We start from the raw sequence: 14,439 nt of genomic DNA on the forward strand, positions 1-14,439 counted from the left end.
GGGGAACTCAGAGTGGTTCGCCTGGCCTTCCAGACTTTCTTGTTCCACCTGAAGGGCAAGGTGGTGCAGGTCCTGACGGACAATACCACCACAGTGGTATTATATGAACAGGCATGGTGGTGCCAGGTCTTCGGCCCTTTGTCAAGGAGCTCTCCGCCTTTGGGATTTTTGTGTGCTGTATGCCATTCATCTGATAGCCGTGCACCTGCCTGGCACCAGGAATGTCTTGCTTGATCATCTCAGCAGGACCGTCTTGTCTTGCCACGAGTGGTTGCTCCATCCATAGATGGTCAGTATTATCTTCAGGAAGTGGAGAACTCCCCAGGTGGACTTGTTCGCATCCTTTCAGAACGGGAAATGTCATGTGTTCTGTTCACTCTGAGGGATGGACAGGGGATCCCTGTCAGATGCTTTCCTGCTCCTGTGATCGGGGCCCCTGAGATACGCCTTCCCACCAGTGCCATTGATCCAGAGAGTCCTCATGAAGATGAAACAAGACAGGGCAAAGGTTATCCTAATAGCTCCCAACCCTCATTCAGAACACTGCTGGACCTTTTGGTAGCTGCCCCGGTGCAACTACCTCACTGGCCATACCCACTGTCACAGAACCACGGCAATCTTCTGCACCTGAATCTGGTGGCGTTGCACTTGACAGCATGGATACTGTATGACTGAATGCGGAAGAATGGGAATGCTCGGCCCGTGTTCAATAGGTCTTGTTTGGCAACAGAAAGTCCTCCACCAGAGCTAAGTGGAGAAGGTTCACGTGCTTGGCTTCAGAATGACGTATCTGGGCTGAGCAGGCCTTGCTGCAGGTGATCCTGGATTATCTTCTGCACCTCAAGCTCCTGGGCTTGTCCTGGTCATCGATAGGGTCCACTATTTTGGCTTTCCATCCTCCATTCCAAGGCAGGTCCATCTTCACTCATGACATGATGGCCTAGTTTTTGAAAGTCTGGAGTGCTTCTACCCTCACATCTGGGACCCTGTCCCACCCTGGGAATCTCACTTGAATCTCATGCTGTCAAGGCTCACGGGGCCTCCCTTCAAGCCTCTGGCTTCCTGCTCCCTTCTCCTTCTCTCCTGAAAGGTTTTGTTCCTGGTGGCGGTAATGTCTGTGATCAGGACACTTACTTCGGAACTGTCCTATATGGTATTCTTTAAGGATAAGGTCTAGCTGCGGCTGCACCTGCCATTCCTGCCCAAGATAGTTTCCCAGTTTCATACCAGCCAGGACTTATATTTACCTGTCTTCTTCTTGAAGCCTCATAATTCAGAAGAGGAGCACAGTTTGCACACCCTGGATGTCAGGAGGGTGCTGGCCTTCTGCATTGACAGGACATAGCTGTTTCGCAATTCAACACAGCTATTTGTTGTGGTGGCAGACAGACTAAAGGTCGTCCAGTATCTGCTCAAAGGATTTAGTCCGGGATCATGGCCTGCATCCGCTACTGCTATGAGCTGGTGAAAGTGCCTCCACAAGCAATAGTCAAGGTTCACTCAAACTAGAGCGCAGGCATCATCAGCCTTCCTGGCTCAGGTGCTGATCCAAGAGATCTGTAGAGCTGCTACCTGGTTGTCTGTCCACACGTTTATGTCCCATTATGCACTCACCCAGCAGGTCCGGGACAATGCTGGTTTCAGCAAAGCAGTGCTACATGCTGTAAGACCATGAACTCCGAGCCCACCTCCATTGACACTACTTGTGAGTCACCTAGAATGAGATCAGCATGAGCAAGCACTTGAAGAAAAACCGCTTACCTACCTTTTTGTAACTGTTGTTCTTTGAGATGTGTTGCTCCTGTCCATTCCAATACCCACCTTCCTGCCCCCTCTCGGAGTTGCTGGCAAGAAGGAACTGAAAGGGTGTAGGGAGGACAGCACCTGGTATACTGACGCATGGGCATGACATTCCAGAGTGCATCACTGCTGGCCCTACAGCTACCGCGAAGGCAAAAATCTGATGACCGTGCACATGGAGTGGACATGCGCAACACATCTCAAAGAACAACAGTTACAAAAAGGTAGGTAACCATTTTTTCCCAGTTCCTTATTCAAAAGTCAAAATTATTTAAAAATACATTTCTAAGATTACATTTTTAGAAATGTTATCAATTAATATGCATGAAAGTGATGAAAATTTAGCTTACACTTACTTTTTTATTAAATAATCAAATAGAGAACAAGGTTTTGACTGGATGTTCCTGACAAAATAAGTTTTCGGTCACCTCAAGTGACACGTCCCCGCAACTGACAGACTGTTCTGAAGGACCTGGGATGTTCCACTCATCAACCCAAAGCTTCGTTCCTATGCAGTATGCTGCCATACCCCCACTGCACTGCCATTTTTTGTACACAGTGATTGAATAAGGAGCTGGGTTTTGACTGACACTACATTACAAAATAAGTCTATGGTCACCCCAAGTGTCACTCTCTGTGACTGTCAGACTATTCTAAAGGAGCTGGGACATGCCACTTGCTGACCCTAGGGTGACCGATTTTATAGGGACAGTCCCGATATTTGGGGCTTTGCCTTATGTAGGTGTCTATTCTCCCCCCCGCCCCCCCCCCCCAACCCACCCTGTCCTGATTTTTCACACTTGCTGTCTGGTCACCCTCGCTGACCCGAAGCTTCATTCTTGATTAATATGCTGCCATGTGTCATGCCCCTATCCCATTTTCATATTGGACATAGGGCTTGAGTAAGGGGATGTGTTTTGACTGGTTAAACTTGATAAAATAAGTCTTGGGTCAACCCCAGTTGCACATCCCGGTGACTATCAGTGACTGCAGGAGCTAGAACATGCTGCTCACCAAACCAAAACTTTGGTCCTGTGCAATATGCTGCCACGTGTCACTCCTCCACCCCATTTCCACGATTGTATATGGAGTTTGAATATGGAGCTGGGTTTTGACTGACTGAGTACATGACAAAATAAGATATGTCCCTGTGACTTTCAGACTGTTGTGAAGGAACTGGAATAAATCACTCCCCAACCCAAAGCTTTGTACCTGTGCAATATGCTGCCAAATATCACACCCCCACCCCATGTCCATATTGTGCATGAATTTTGAAGGAGGAGCTGGGGTTTGACTGGCTGTATGTAACAAAATATATATTGTCACCCCAGTGACATGTGCCTGCAGCCATTATTTCTCTGTGAAGAGAAGAGGATGTGCCACTCCCACAGATGAACCTTTATTTCTGGTCTGGCTGATATATTACCCCAATTTTTATTTTATGTTTTCTAGTTTAATAAACATACGATCTGCAATATGCATGTAAAAATCAACAAAAAGCAATATTCAGCCAATTTGTTGCAAATCCAGCTGTAATGTTTTCTCATAAACGATATGATAGTTATAAATGAAAAAGTCTATAGGACTGTTATATGAATTAAGAACAGGAAAAAAGGCTAAATTTATCAAAGTTGTTTTTTCTGTTCTCACTACACAACAAAAATAATAAGACGACACTAATTTGGCACAGTTGGCTCCCAAATCATGTTAATTCATTATATGTAAATATACAAGGCTTAGCTTAATGCAGACTGCTCCTCTGAGTTGTTTCTAATGACTTCTAAAACACAGAAAACAGTGAACACCACTACAGAGCTCACAGACTCTTTAAATGACTACAATATGTACTACAATTAGTTAAACCAGTGATTCTCAACCGGGGGTACATGAACGCATCTAGATATTTGCCTAGTTTTACAACAGGCTACATAAAAAGCACTAGCGAAGTCTGTACAAACTAAAATTTCCTGCAGACAATGACTTGTTTATACTGCTCTATATACTATACACTTTCACTTCAAAGGAGCGTGTTTCAAAACAAGTCCTGATCACTGTTGTAGGTGATCTATATGGCGCATTCACCATAGTTATTAAATCCTCAGGCATTCCATATTTTCTCAGCACTGGTGTAAGCATCCTTCTGTCCACTTTATTATATGCCAGGTTTCAGAGTAACAGCCGTGTTAGTCTGTATTCGTAAAAAGAAAAGGAGTACTTGTGGCACCTTAGAGACGAACCAGTTTATTTGAGCATGAGCTTTCGTGAGCTACAGCTCACTTCACTTTAGATAAGCTGTTGCCAGCGGGGGAGTGGGGTGGGAGGAAGTTTTGTTTCATGGTCTCTGTGTGTATATAATGTCTTCTGCAGTTTCCACGATATGCTATGCATCCGATGAAGTGAGCTGTAGCTCACGAAAGCTCATGCTCAAATAAACTGGTTAGTCTCTAAGGTGCCACAAGTACTCCTTTTCTTTTTATTATATGCCTTTTCTAGGTCTGTAAAAACCCAGAAGTTATCCTATTGGTGTGCTAGCAGCTTTTCTATCCTTTACCAGATTGCAAACGTGACATCTATGCTATGACACAATCAGAAGGTTATATTTTTGTATTTGTTCTAAAATTGAAATATTGCTGTTATAGGTGGGGATGGTAGTGACTTATGAAGGTGGAAAAATGGTATATGATCATGTAGTCAAAGTCAATCTTATAATACATACGCACAAGGGGGCCAAAATAAAGTTGCACAGGCAGCTTCCTTCATTCTGTCATTTCCCAGCTTTTGAGTGCTTGACTTAAAAACACTAACATAGGGGGCTTTATTCTGTGTGTAATGTGTAAGTGTAGTATACTCTTTCAGTGAGACCATATCTGTGGAATGCATGTTTTTCTCCTTGTGAAGTTACATGTTTTGTGCATTTTGAAAGAAGAGAGACGGGCAAATACATAATATGGTATGCTCAAAACTATATGGGTACCTCATAACTTGTGTTTACTGATGGAAATAATTATATCGAAACAGTAGAAATATGGAATACACCATTTTTCTGTTTCTTATAAATAGAACTGGAGATAAAACCCAATTGTTCAAGGATCTTACAGACTTCCCTACTATCAGAAAGCAGAAGGGTGACATTCAGAAGGTGATTTCCCAGATCCAATTTCATCTGCAAGAAATACAACGAATGATAAAGAACCCTCATGCTGAGTATGTTACAGTATCTGGACAGGAGGTAATAAAAATATCACTTAGGTCATTTTGTGTATGTGCCTACCAGTGCATGCCAACAAAATAACTTAAGTTTACCTGAAAGATTAATTAAACCATGTCACTAGATAAAAGTAATTCTGGCTGTGATAAGAGGTCTGTTGGGGTGCATTGTCTTATTGTCTTGTTATTTTCAATAATATTGTTCTTACCTTACCGCTTTTTTATTTAATTCACCATGGATATTGTGTCTTTGCAGTTTCTTCAGGGTTTTTGCAGGGATGGAATTCTTTTTAGTACAGTTCAATTTGATTCATCAATAGTTTGCTTCCATCAGTACTTCGCTTCCAAAGACTGTTAACACAGTTGCATGGAGACTTTTGGTAAAACATTTCTGATGTTACATTCTGGGATATTTGTATTGAACCAGGAAGCACAGCATTAAAATAATTTTACAGAAAAGAAAAATAATCTTTAAGAAACTGGTTAAAATCTGTAATTTGTCCCTCTTCTCTCATTTTTTTTTTTTATTTATTATTTCTATTACTATAGTACTTAGGAGTCCTAGCCATGGACCAGGACCCATTGTGTTAGATGCTGTACAAACACAGTACAAAAATATGATCTGTGTCCTACTGAGCTTGCAGTAGAAGTATAAGACAACAGATGGGTCTACACAGACCAATGGAGGGGTAGAATCATAGGGTTAGAAGGGACAGAAAAGGTCATCTAGTCTAATCCCCTTCCAAAATGCAGGATTTGTTGTGTCTAAACTATCCAAGACAGATGACTATCCAGCATCCTTTTGAAAATATCTAGTGAAGGAGCCTCCACAACCTCCCTAGGTAGACTGTTCTTACACTTAGGAAGTTTTTCCTGATATTTAATCTAAATCTGTCCTGTAGTTTGAAGCCATTTCCCCTTGTCCTGTCCTCTGTGGCAAGAGAGAACAACTTTTCCCCATCTTTTTTATGGCAGCCTTTCAAGTATCTGAAGACCGCTATCACATCCTCCCTTAATTTCCTCTTTTTCCAAACGAAACGTTCCCAGTTCCTTCAGCCTTTGCTCATATGGCTTGCATTCCATCCCTTTGATCATCTTCGTTGCTTGCCTCTGCATCCTTTCCAGTTTCTCTATGTCCTTTCTATACAGCGGTGACCAAAATTGGACACAGTACTCCAGCAAAGGCCGTTAATGCAACCTAAAGTTGCATTTGCTTTTTTTTTGTAACAGCATCACATTACTGACTCATATTGAGGTTGTGCTCCACCACAATTCTGAGATCCTTTTCAGCAGTGCTGCTGCCAAGCCAGTTATCCCCCATTCTGTATTTGTGCATTTGGTTTTTCCTTCCCTACGTGTAGGACCTTATATTTGTCTCTCTTTAATTTCATTTTGTCATCTATAGCCCAGTTCTCAAGATCCCTCTGAATTTTAGCTCTATTCTCCAGAGTTTTGGCAACTCCCCATAGCTTTGTTTTCTGTAAATATAATCAGTATGCTCTCTATTCCTACATCCAGGTCATTAATAAAGATGTTAAAGAACTCTGCACCCAGAACCGATCCCTGTGGAGGGAGGTCTCAAGTGGGGTTCCAATCTGGCATCATTCCATTAATAGTTACTCTTTGTTTGCTGCTGTTTAACCAATTATGTGTCCATTTAATTGTGGATGGCTTCTTGTCCTCTCAGACATTATGTAGACACAGGAAGGCACAATCATGCAGATTGCATTGATGACACTGGCATCCAAATGGTTTTGAGGGCAGCTCCAACAGGATTTCAGACTGCCTATTGCACTGAGCGTGTAGTCGAATCTTCTTTTGCCAGATCCTCTGAAATCAGGGTATGGTTTTATAAGCCCTTGCAACAGGGTGTAAGCAGAGTCACCTAGAATAACAGTGCAGATAGTGACTCCATTTATAACTATGTCATTTGGTGGAAATAATGTTTCAGCTTGTCTATGAAGGTAAAATCCTGATCACTGGAACATGCTGGCATCACACACCCTGCTAGTGCATCCCACGTTAGTGTCCATGAATCAACCCCTGTGGTTGACTAGAGCCTGTATAATTATGCTGCAGTACCCTTTGTGGTTTATGTGCTCCTTGAAGAGGCCAAACTATATAGGCATGTGAGTCTCATCAAAGGCCCCGATGCAGTTTGGAAAGCCCATTTTCTTAAAACGAGCTATTTCAGGAACACTTGTAATGACCCCCTCCTCCCCCCCCCCCCTTTCTCTGGGTACATCACAAAGCTCTGCCACAACAACCCCCACAATTGATTTGCCAGCTCCAAACTGGTTAGCCACAGATCTATAGTACTCTGGGGTAGTCTGTTTCCAGATGACTACAACAACTTGCTTCTGGATCAGCCTGGCCTCTATCATGAGGATGTCCTAGTGCTGGAATATTGGGACAAACTGATCACAAACGTCCTGGAATATTTGCTGCTTCACACGAAAGTGCTGGATCCACTATTGGTCATCCCAAGTCCATGTGACAATGTGATCCAACCAGACTGTGCTTGTGGCCCTGGTCTAGAAGCACCAGTTTACCTAGGGGGAATCTGTGGCTAAGGCAACAGGCATGAGCAGCATCAACTGGGTTCAGCTGGTATGTCAGAATCACTCTCTGAGAAGTGCTTTTGTCAGTTTAAAAACTGCTGGTAAAATGTCCACCTGTGTCTTACAGGGGCTCTGCCTGATTCCTGAAATAGGACTAACAGTGTGAGGTGGAGAAATTCTTCCTCCAGATCAGGATCCATGTTGATGGCGCTGGTCTCTGGTCAGACACATAATGGGTCAGCTGGATGTGTTGGGGGGCTAAAATGACCCAAAACACTTCAGTCAACTCCCATGGGATGAACAGACAAGTTTTCCCACAGTGATTGTGTGAGAGACTGGGGGGACAGTTAATTCCACTGGGAGACAAAAAAGGATTGTTTTCTTCTTGTTATGGATGGGGAGACTGACACTGGAGTGTTGTATGACTCACCCAGAATCTCTTGTAGGGGATGCTGCAGAACCAGGGATACAATCTGGACTCTCCAGATAGTTTGTATGGAGAATCAGGAGGTGATATTGTTGTTTTATAATGGCTTTAAGTTACAACTCTTTGTCTCAGAAGCATTGAGACAGTCCTATGTTTCAGGCCTTAGCTCTATTTTTATCTGCTACTTTGTCTTTCTGGTAAAAGAGAGAGAGAATCCCAGAGCTCATAGGTTCCATTCCCTTGTCCTGGGGCAAAGTGGCATGCACTTGGGAGTATTCTCCCATTGGTGGGGAACTCCTTCTGTGAATTGGTATGCCAGAGACACAAGATTCTCTTGGGCCTTTAGCCCGTTGTCAGGATTCCTTCTGGATTGGGGGAAGAAGTTTATTCCCTATTATCCATCCTAGTTGCCTCAAGTGGCTTCAGAATCCCTGTCATACAAACTCCAAGATCTTGTAGTGAAGAATATATTGGGGCCCACCTAATCACTCAAGATTTTCTCCAGTGCCTAGTTCTTACCAGCTCCATCTCCCTGAACATTATGTCCTGAAAAATGAGTGAGGTAATTACAGAGATGGGCTTCACCCTCAAGCCTTCACTTAAAGAGATTAATCATAAATCTGGATGACCTTTTCTAATCGATAGACATGAACCCTTCCATTGTCCCCTAGTACAAGTCTGAGAGTTTCTTTTAGTAAGGTTCAGTTTGAGTCTGAACTTCCCTTTCTGAGTTTTGGTTTCAGCTGTCTTGATCTTCAGAGGTCCAGTAGACTTTTGCTTCTGTCCTTTATTCCTCCAAGTTCAAAGACAGACCGGTTTTGAGATACATTACCCCTTAAATGAACTGACCTCCTGTGCTTCCAAGTCTGTAAAGACATGCATGAAAGTTTATCTTGCTTGTGTTGACTATGAAAGTAGCTCATTTCATTGCTAAAACCTCAGTTTAGCATGTTGCTGAACTAAGCTTTCTAATTTAACTCTTCATTCTTACAGGTTTCAGAGTGGTAGCCATGTTAGTCTGTATCAGCAAAAAGAATGAGGAGTACTTGTGGCACCTTAGAGACTAACAAATTTATTTGGGCATAAGCTTTCATGGGCTAAAGCTGCATCAGATGCTCATGAGGTGGGCTTTAGCCCATGAAAGCTTATGTCCAAATAAATTTTAGTCTCTAAGGTGCCACAAGTACTCCTCATTCTTTTCATTCTTAGTCTTTCACATAACAAGATGGTATTTCAATTGCCTCAGTAATTTCTCCCTAAACAGTTTTGAACATCCCTGTTAAAGAGCCTGTGGGCCTGTTTGCCCAATACACAAATCCTTCCCATTTCCTTGCGAAGAAACTGCATTCTCTGGCTATAGAGAGAGCCACTGAATTTTACCTACTTGGTACAACTTTCAGAAACAAGTTTACAACTTTAAGAAAAATTTCTCATCCTTTTTCCATACTGGAACCTCCCTGAGACCCCCTCTCATCTAGCCAAAAACTGTTTTCTGTACAATAATATGGAAAGAGCAGAGTGGTGGTGTCATAGAATCATAGAATATCAGGGTTGGAAGGGACCTCAGGAGGTCATCTAGTCCAACCCCCTGCTCAAAGCAGGACCAATCCCCAATCAAATCATCCCAGCCAAGGCTTTGTCAAGCCTGACCTTAAAAACTTCCAAGGAAGGAGATTCTACCACCTCCCTAGGTAACGCATTCCAGTGTTTCACCACCCTCTTAGTGAAAAAGTTTTTCCTAATATCCAACCTAAACCTCCCCCACTGCAACTTGAGACCATTACTCCTTGTCCTGTCCTCTTCTACCACTGAGAATAGTCTAGAACCATCCTCTCTGGAACCACCTCTCAGGTAGTTGAAAGCAGCTATCAAATCCCCCCTCATTCTTCTCTTCCGCAGACTAAACAATCCCAGTTCCCTCAGCCTCTCCTCATAAGTCATGTGTTCCAGACCCCTAATCATTTTTGTTGCTCTTCGCTGGACTCTCTCCAATTTATCCACGTCCTTCTTGTAGTGTGGGGCCCAAAACTGGACACAGTACTCCAGATGAGGCCTCACCAGTGTCGAATAGAGGGGAACGATCACGTCCCTCGATCTGCTCGCTATGCCCCTACTTATACATCCCAAAATGCCATTGGCCTTCTTGGCAACAAGGGCACACTGCTGACTCATATCCAGCTTCTCGTCCACTGTAACCCCTAGGTCCTTTTCCACAGAACTGCTGCCTAGCCATTCGGTCCCTAGTCTGTAGCTGTGCATTGGGTTCTTCCGTCCTAAGTGCAGGACCCTGCGCTTATCCTTATTGAACTGCATCAGGTTTCTCTTGGCCCAATCCTCCAATTTGTCTAGGTCCCTCTGTATCCTATCCCTGCCCTCCAGCGTATCTACCGCTCCTCCCAGTTTAGTATCATCCGCAAATTTGCTGAGAGTGCAATCCACACCATCCTCCAGATCATTAATGAAGATATTGAACAAAACCGGCCCCAGGACCGACCCCTGGGGCACTCCACTTGACACCGGCTGCCAACTAGACATGGAGCCATTGATCACTACCCGTTGAGCCCGACAATCTAGCCAACTTTCTACCCACCTTATAGTGCATTCATCCAGCCCATACTTCTTTAACTTGCTGACAAGAATACTGTGGGAGACCGTGTCAAAAGCTTTGCTAAAGTCAAGAAACAATACATCCACTGCTTTCCCTTCATCCACAGAACCAGTAATCTCATCATAGAAGGCTATTAGATTAGTCAGGCATGACCTACCCTTGGTGAATCCATGCTGACTGTTCCTGATCACTTTCCTTCGTGTAAGTGCTTCAGGATTGATTCCTTGAGGACCTGCTCCATGATCCTCCTTTTTCCCTTTTTTAAAGATTGGCACTACATTAGCCTTTTTCCAGTCATCTGGGACTTCCCCCGTTCGCCACGAGTTTTCAAAGATAATGGCCAATTGCTCTGCAATCACATCCGCCAATTCCTTTAGCACTCTCGGATGCAACTCGTCCGGCCCCATAGACTTGTGCACGTCCAGCTTTTCTAAATGTGTCCTCCTGACCCTGTTCATAATTGCCCAGAGGTATGCCCACAGGGGGAGCTGCTTTAGGATGACAAGAACTGTTTGTCCATTTCCAAGACCGAAAGTAGGATGGCTGGCTACTGGGCCTGTATCAGTCATTCACTAAAGTAATGTATTAACCTGACTTGTGAACAATTGCTCAAGACTATACCTTTCTACCTCTGGGCTGAGGTCCCTACACTGGAAAACTCAAGGGTCACTCATAATTCCTGCCTAACAATTTCATCACACTTTCTTGGATGAATATAGGTGACAAGGGCAGAGTTAAATCCTAAAGTTTTTCAAGTCACCTCTCGTGAAAGCCTATCTCCTCTTATGAGGCTGCTTTCTATATCCACTGGTTGGGCCTACATTTATTGACAAGATGGGAGAAGAAGGGAATGAATGACAAGGGAAAATTACTCACTAGTAATTCAATTTGTCATAATCCCTACTTTTCTCCCACACTGAATCCCTTCCTCCTCCCCTTGTGTTGTGGGGGATTCTCTTTGGGCTGGGAACTGATGCATTTAAAGTTTACTGAAGGGCTGGGAATTGAGTGTATTCTTATAACTTTACCTCTGCTTTTCACTATTTGCCTTCCACTCATCCTCGTAGAGGGTGCTATGTAGCTTGTCTGGAATTATCCACAGGATGTGAGATGAGGAAGGGCTCTGACAAAGTGAATTACCAGGTGAGTAATGTTTTTCTCTGTAATGGATGCATCCTAGAAATCTCTGCTTAACTTATTTTCCATTTTGGCTTTGCTGTTCATATTTAGTTTGAAAGACTTATTCGCTGGAGTTTGTTGAGGAAGAGGAGTATACTTTCCTGGAAAGCTGTAGGAAAGACTTTAGCTATTCACCTTTCCAGTCAGGACATTCTGGGTAGAAAACGCATCATCCTGTAGAGAACCATAGGCCAAAATTTTATAAACCAGGTGCTTAAAGAGTGGCTTCTACAGCCATACTTAAGAATCTAAGCATGGGACATGATTTTCAGAGGCAGTAGGTGTCCACAACTCCTATTGACGTAAATTTTATAGTAACTTCCTCTTGGAATTCAGATAAAGCTCCATTTGGCAGATGCAGTTTTCCACAACACATGAAGTTACACCCATATGTATCTAATCTTTTGTTTCCAGACCTCTAATGCAATTCATTTTAGGCAATAAACAGAACAGAGGGCTGTCCAGTTAGTGATAGCAGCACTGTTTGTTTCACACAAGGATTAGGAAGTATTTCCTGCATCTGGCAACTGTTTGCTTCCTATATGGCATAAGCAGTGCTTCAGCTACCATTCAATAAAGTACCGTTAAGTGCTTATCTGATAGAGCTAAGAATTAAAGGATGAAAAAGCATTAGCATTCAGTATTTTCTTGATCTTGAAATCTCTGCATTCACTTCTTGCTACAGATGTTAGGAACACAAACTGACTAACTTGGTGATTGTAGGCTGTTTGAGTTCATTCAATAATAAATATGGACAGAGTATGGGATGATTGCAGTGCTCCATCCTACCAGTATATTAAAGTTAATCAGGAGGCAAGCTGTTTAAAAAAGCTGTAAAACTAGCATACCAGTAACCCAATTGTTAGAAACAGTTTACTCTCTTCACTTTCAAGCCCCTACACAGTGTTGCTCCTACCTGTAGCTATCTCATTATCTAATTAATCTATTTTAGGGATTTTATAGTGCCAATCATAGCATCTAAATGCTTCCCAGGTAAACAGAGCTGTATCGTGTCGTAGAATCATAGAATATTAGGGTTGGAAGAGACCTCAGGAGGTCTAGTCCAATCCCGTGCTCAGAGCAGGAGCAACACCAACTAAATCATCCCAGCGAGGGCTTTGTCAACCAGGCCTTAAAAACCTCGAAGGATGGAGATTCCACCACCTCCCTAGATAACCCATTCCAGTTCTTCACCACCCTCCTAGCGAAATAGTGTTTTGTAATATCCAACCTAGACCTCCTCCACTGCAACTTGAGACCATTGCTGCTTGTTCTGTCATCTGCCACCCCTGAGAACAGCCAAGCTCCACCTTCTATGGAACCCCCCTTCAGGTAGTTGAAGGTTGCTATCAAATCCCCCCTCGCTATTCTCTTCTGCAGACTAAATAATCCCAGTTCCCTCAGCCTCTCCTCATAAGTCATGTGCCCCAGCCCCCTAATCATTTTCGTTGCCCTCCACTGGACTCTCCCCAATTTGTCCACATCCCTTCTGTAGTGGGGGGGACCAAAACTGGATGCAATACTCCAGGTGTGGCCTCACCAGTGCAGAATAGAGGGGAGTAACCACTTCCCTTGATCTACTGGCAATGCTCTTAATAATACAGCCCAATATGCCTTTGGCCCTCTTGTCCCTAGTAGACTTCATGGAGTATTCTGTTCTTGTTCTTCTTCTTTCCCTGGTTACAGTAGGCTATGCTTGGGGTGATTGCTGGGTTGTGTTTGTGAGGTGGGGAAGGTTGGCTATCTAAATCATAGTGAAGGAGTACTTGTGGCACCTTAGTGAGCTGCAGCTCACGAAAGCTTATGCTCACATAAATGTGTTAGTCTCTAAGGTGCCACAGGTACTCCTTTTCTTTTTGCGGATACAGACTAACACGGCTGCTACTCTGAAACCTGAAATAAATCATAGTGGTTATAGTGGAAAAGCTTTATCAAACAGGGGAGTCTTGCAACATGTCCTAAAGGTGGTCAGACTGTGTATTTAATCTAATCTCTGCTGAAAATTCTTTTTACAGCTGACTCCTTTCATCTAAGAATGCCTTCCTTCTTTCTCAAATCTATCTCACTTACTGACTTGTTAAAAAATAACTAACATGGGTCACGCAATATGCAACAAATATTCACATAATCTTCACTGTTCTAACCCTACTCTTTCCCATATATCTCCCTTGACTCATTACTTATTTTTTCTGGGTGTGATAATCTAGTTTCAGTTGTAAAGTTTTGGAATTAGTGATCTCGTGTTCTTACTTGGAAAATATCATGGATACATCTCTGGCATAGCATAAATAATATACCACTATGAAGTGTAAAAGTCTCTGGCTCTTTACAAGAAAGCCCCAACAATCTGGTAGTATTTCATTTAGTTAACTGGTGACTAAAAATACCAAAGTAGTATGTTCTGGTATCTAATTAATTGTATAACATATAAAGAAAAGGAGTACTAGTGGCACCTTAGAGACTAACCAATTTATTTGAGCATAAGCTTTCGTGAGCATGAAAGCTTATGCTCAAATAAATTGGTTAGTCTCTAAGGTGCCACTAGTACTCCTTTTCTTTTTGCGAATACAAACTAACACGGCTGCTACTCTGAAACCTGTATAACATATGTTGTTTGTAGTGCTGTCAATCGCAGTTAACTCGAACGACTGACTCAA

The 14,439-nt window shown here is 43.0% G+C and overlaps 1 protein-coding gene across 5 annotated transcripts in view; it reads left to right on the forward strand.

Annotated features, from left to right (window-relative positions):
- The window catches only part of MSH3 (mutS homolog 3), a 184,891-nt gene that overhangs the window by 92,821 nt on the left and 77,631 nt on the right, over positions 1 to 14,439 (forward strand). For all 5 annotated transcript variants that reach the window (XM_037903159.2, XM_037903160.2, XM_027828751.3 and 2 more), the window contains one exon: positions 4,861 to 5,029. In XM_037903159.2, the coding sequence (XP_037759087.1) occupies positions 4,861 to 5,029 (169 nt within the window). The remainder of the gene's footprint in view (positions 1 to 4,860; positions 5,030 to 14,439) is intronic.

Source organism: Chelonia mydas, chromosome 5 (genome assembly GCF_015237465.2).
Source record: "Chelonia mydas isolate rCheMyd1 chromosome 5, rCheMyd1.pri.v2, whole genome shotgun sequence".
Classification (NCBI taxonomy): domain Eukaryota; kingdom Metazoa; phylum Chordata; order Testudines; family Cheloniidae; genus Chelonia; species Chelonia mydas.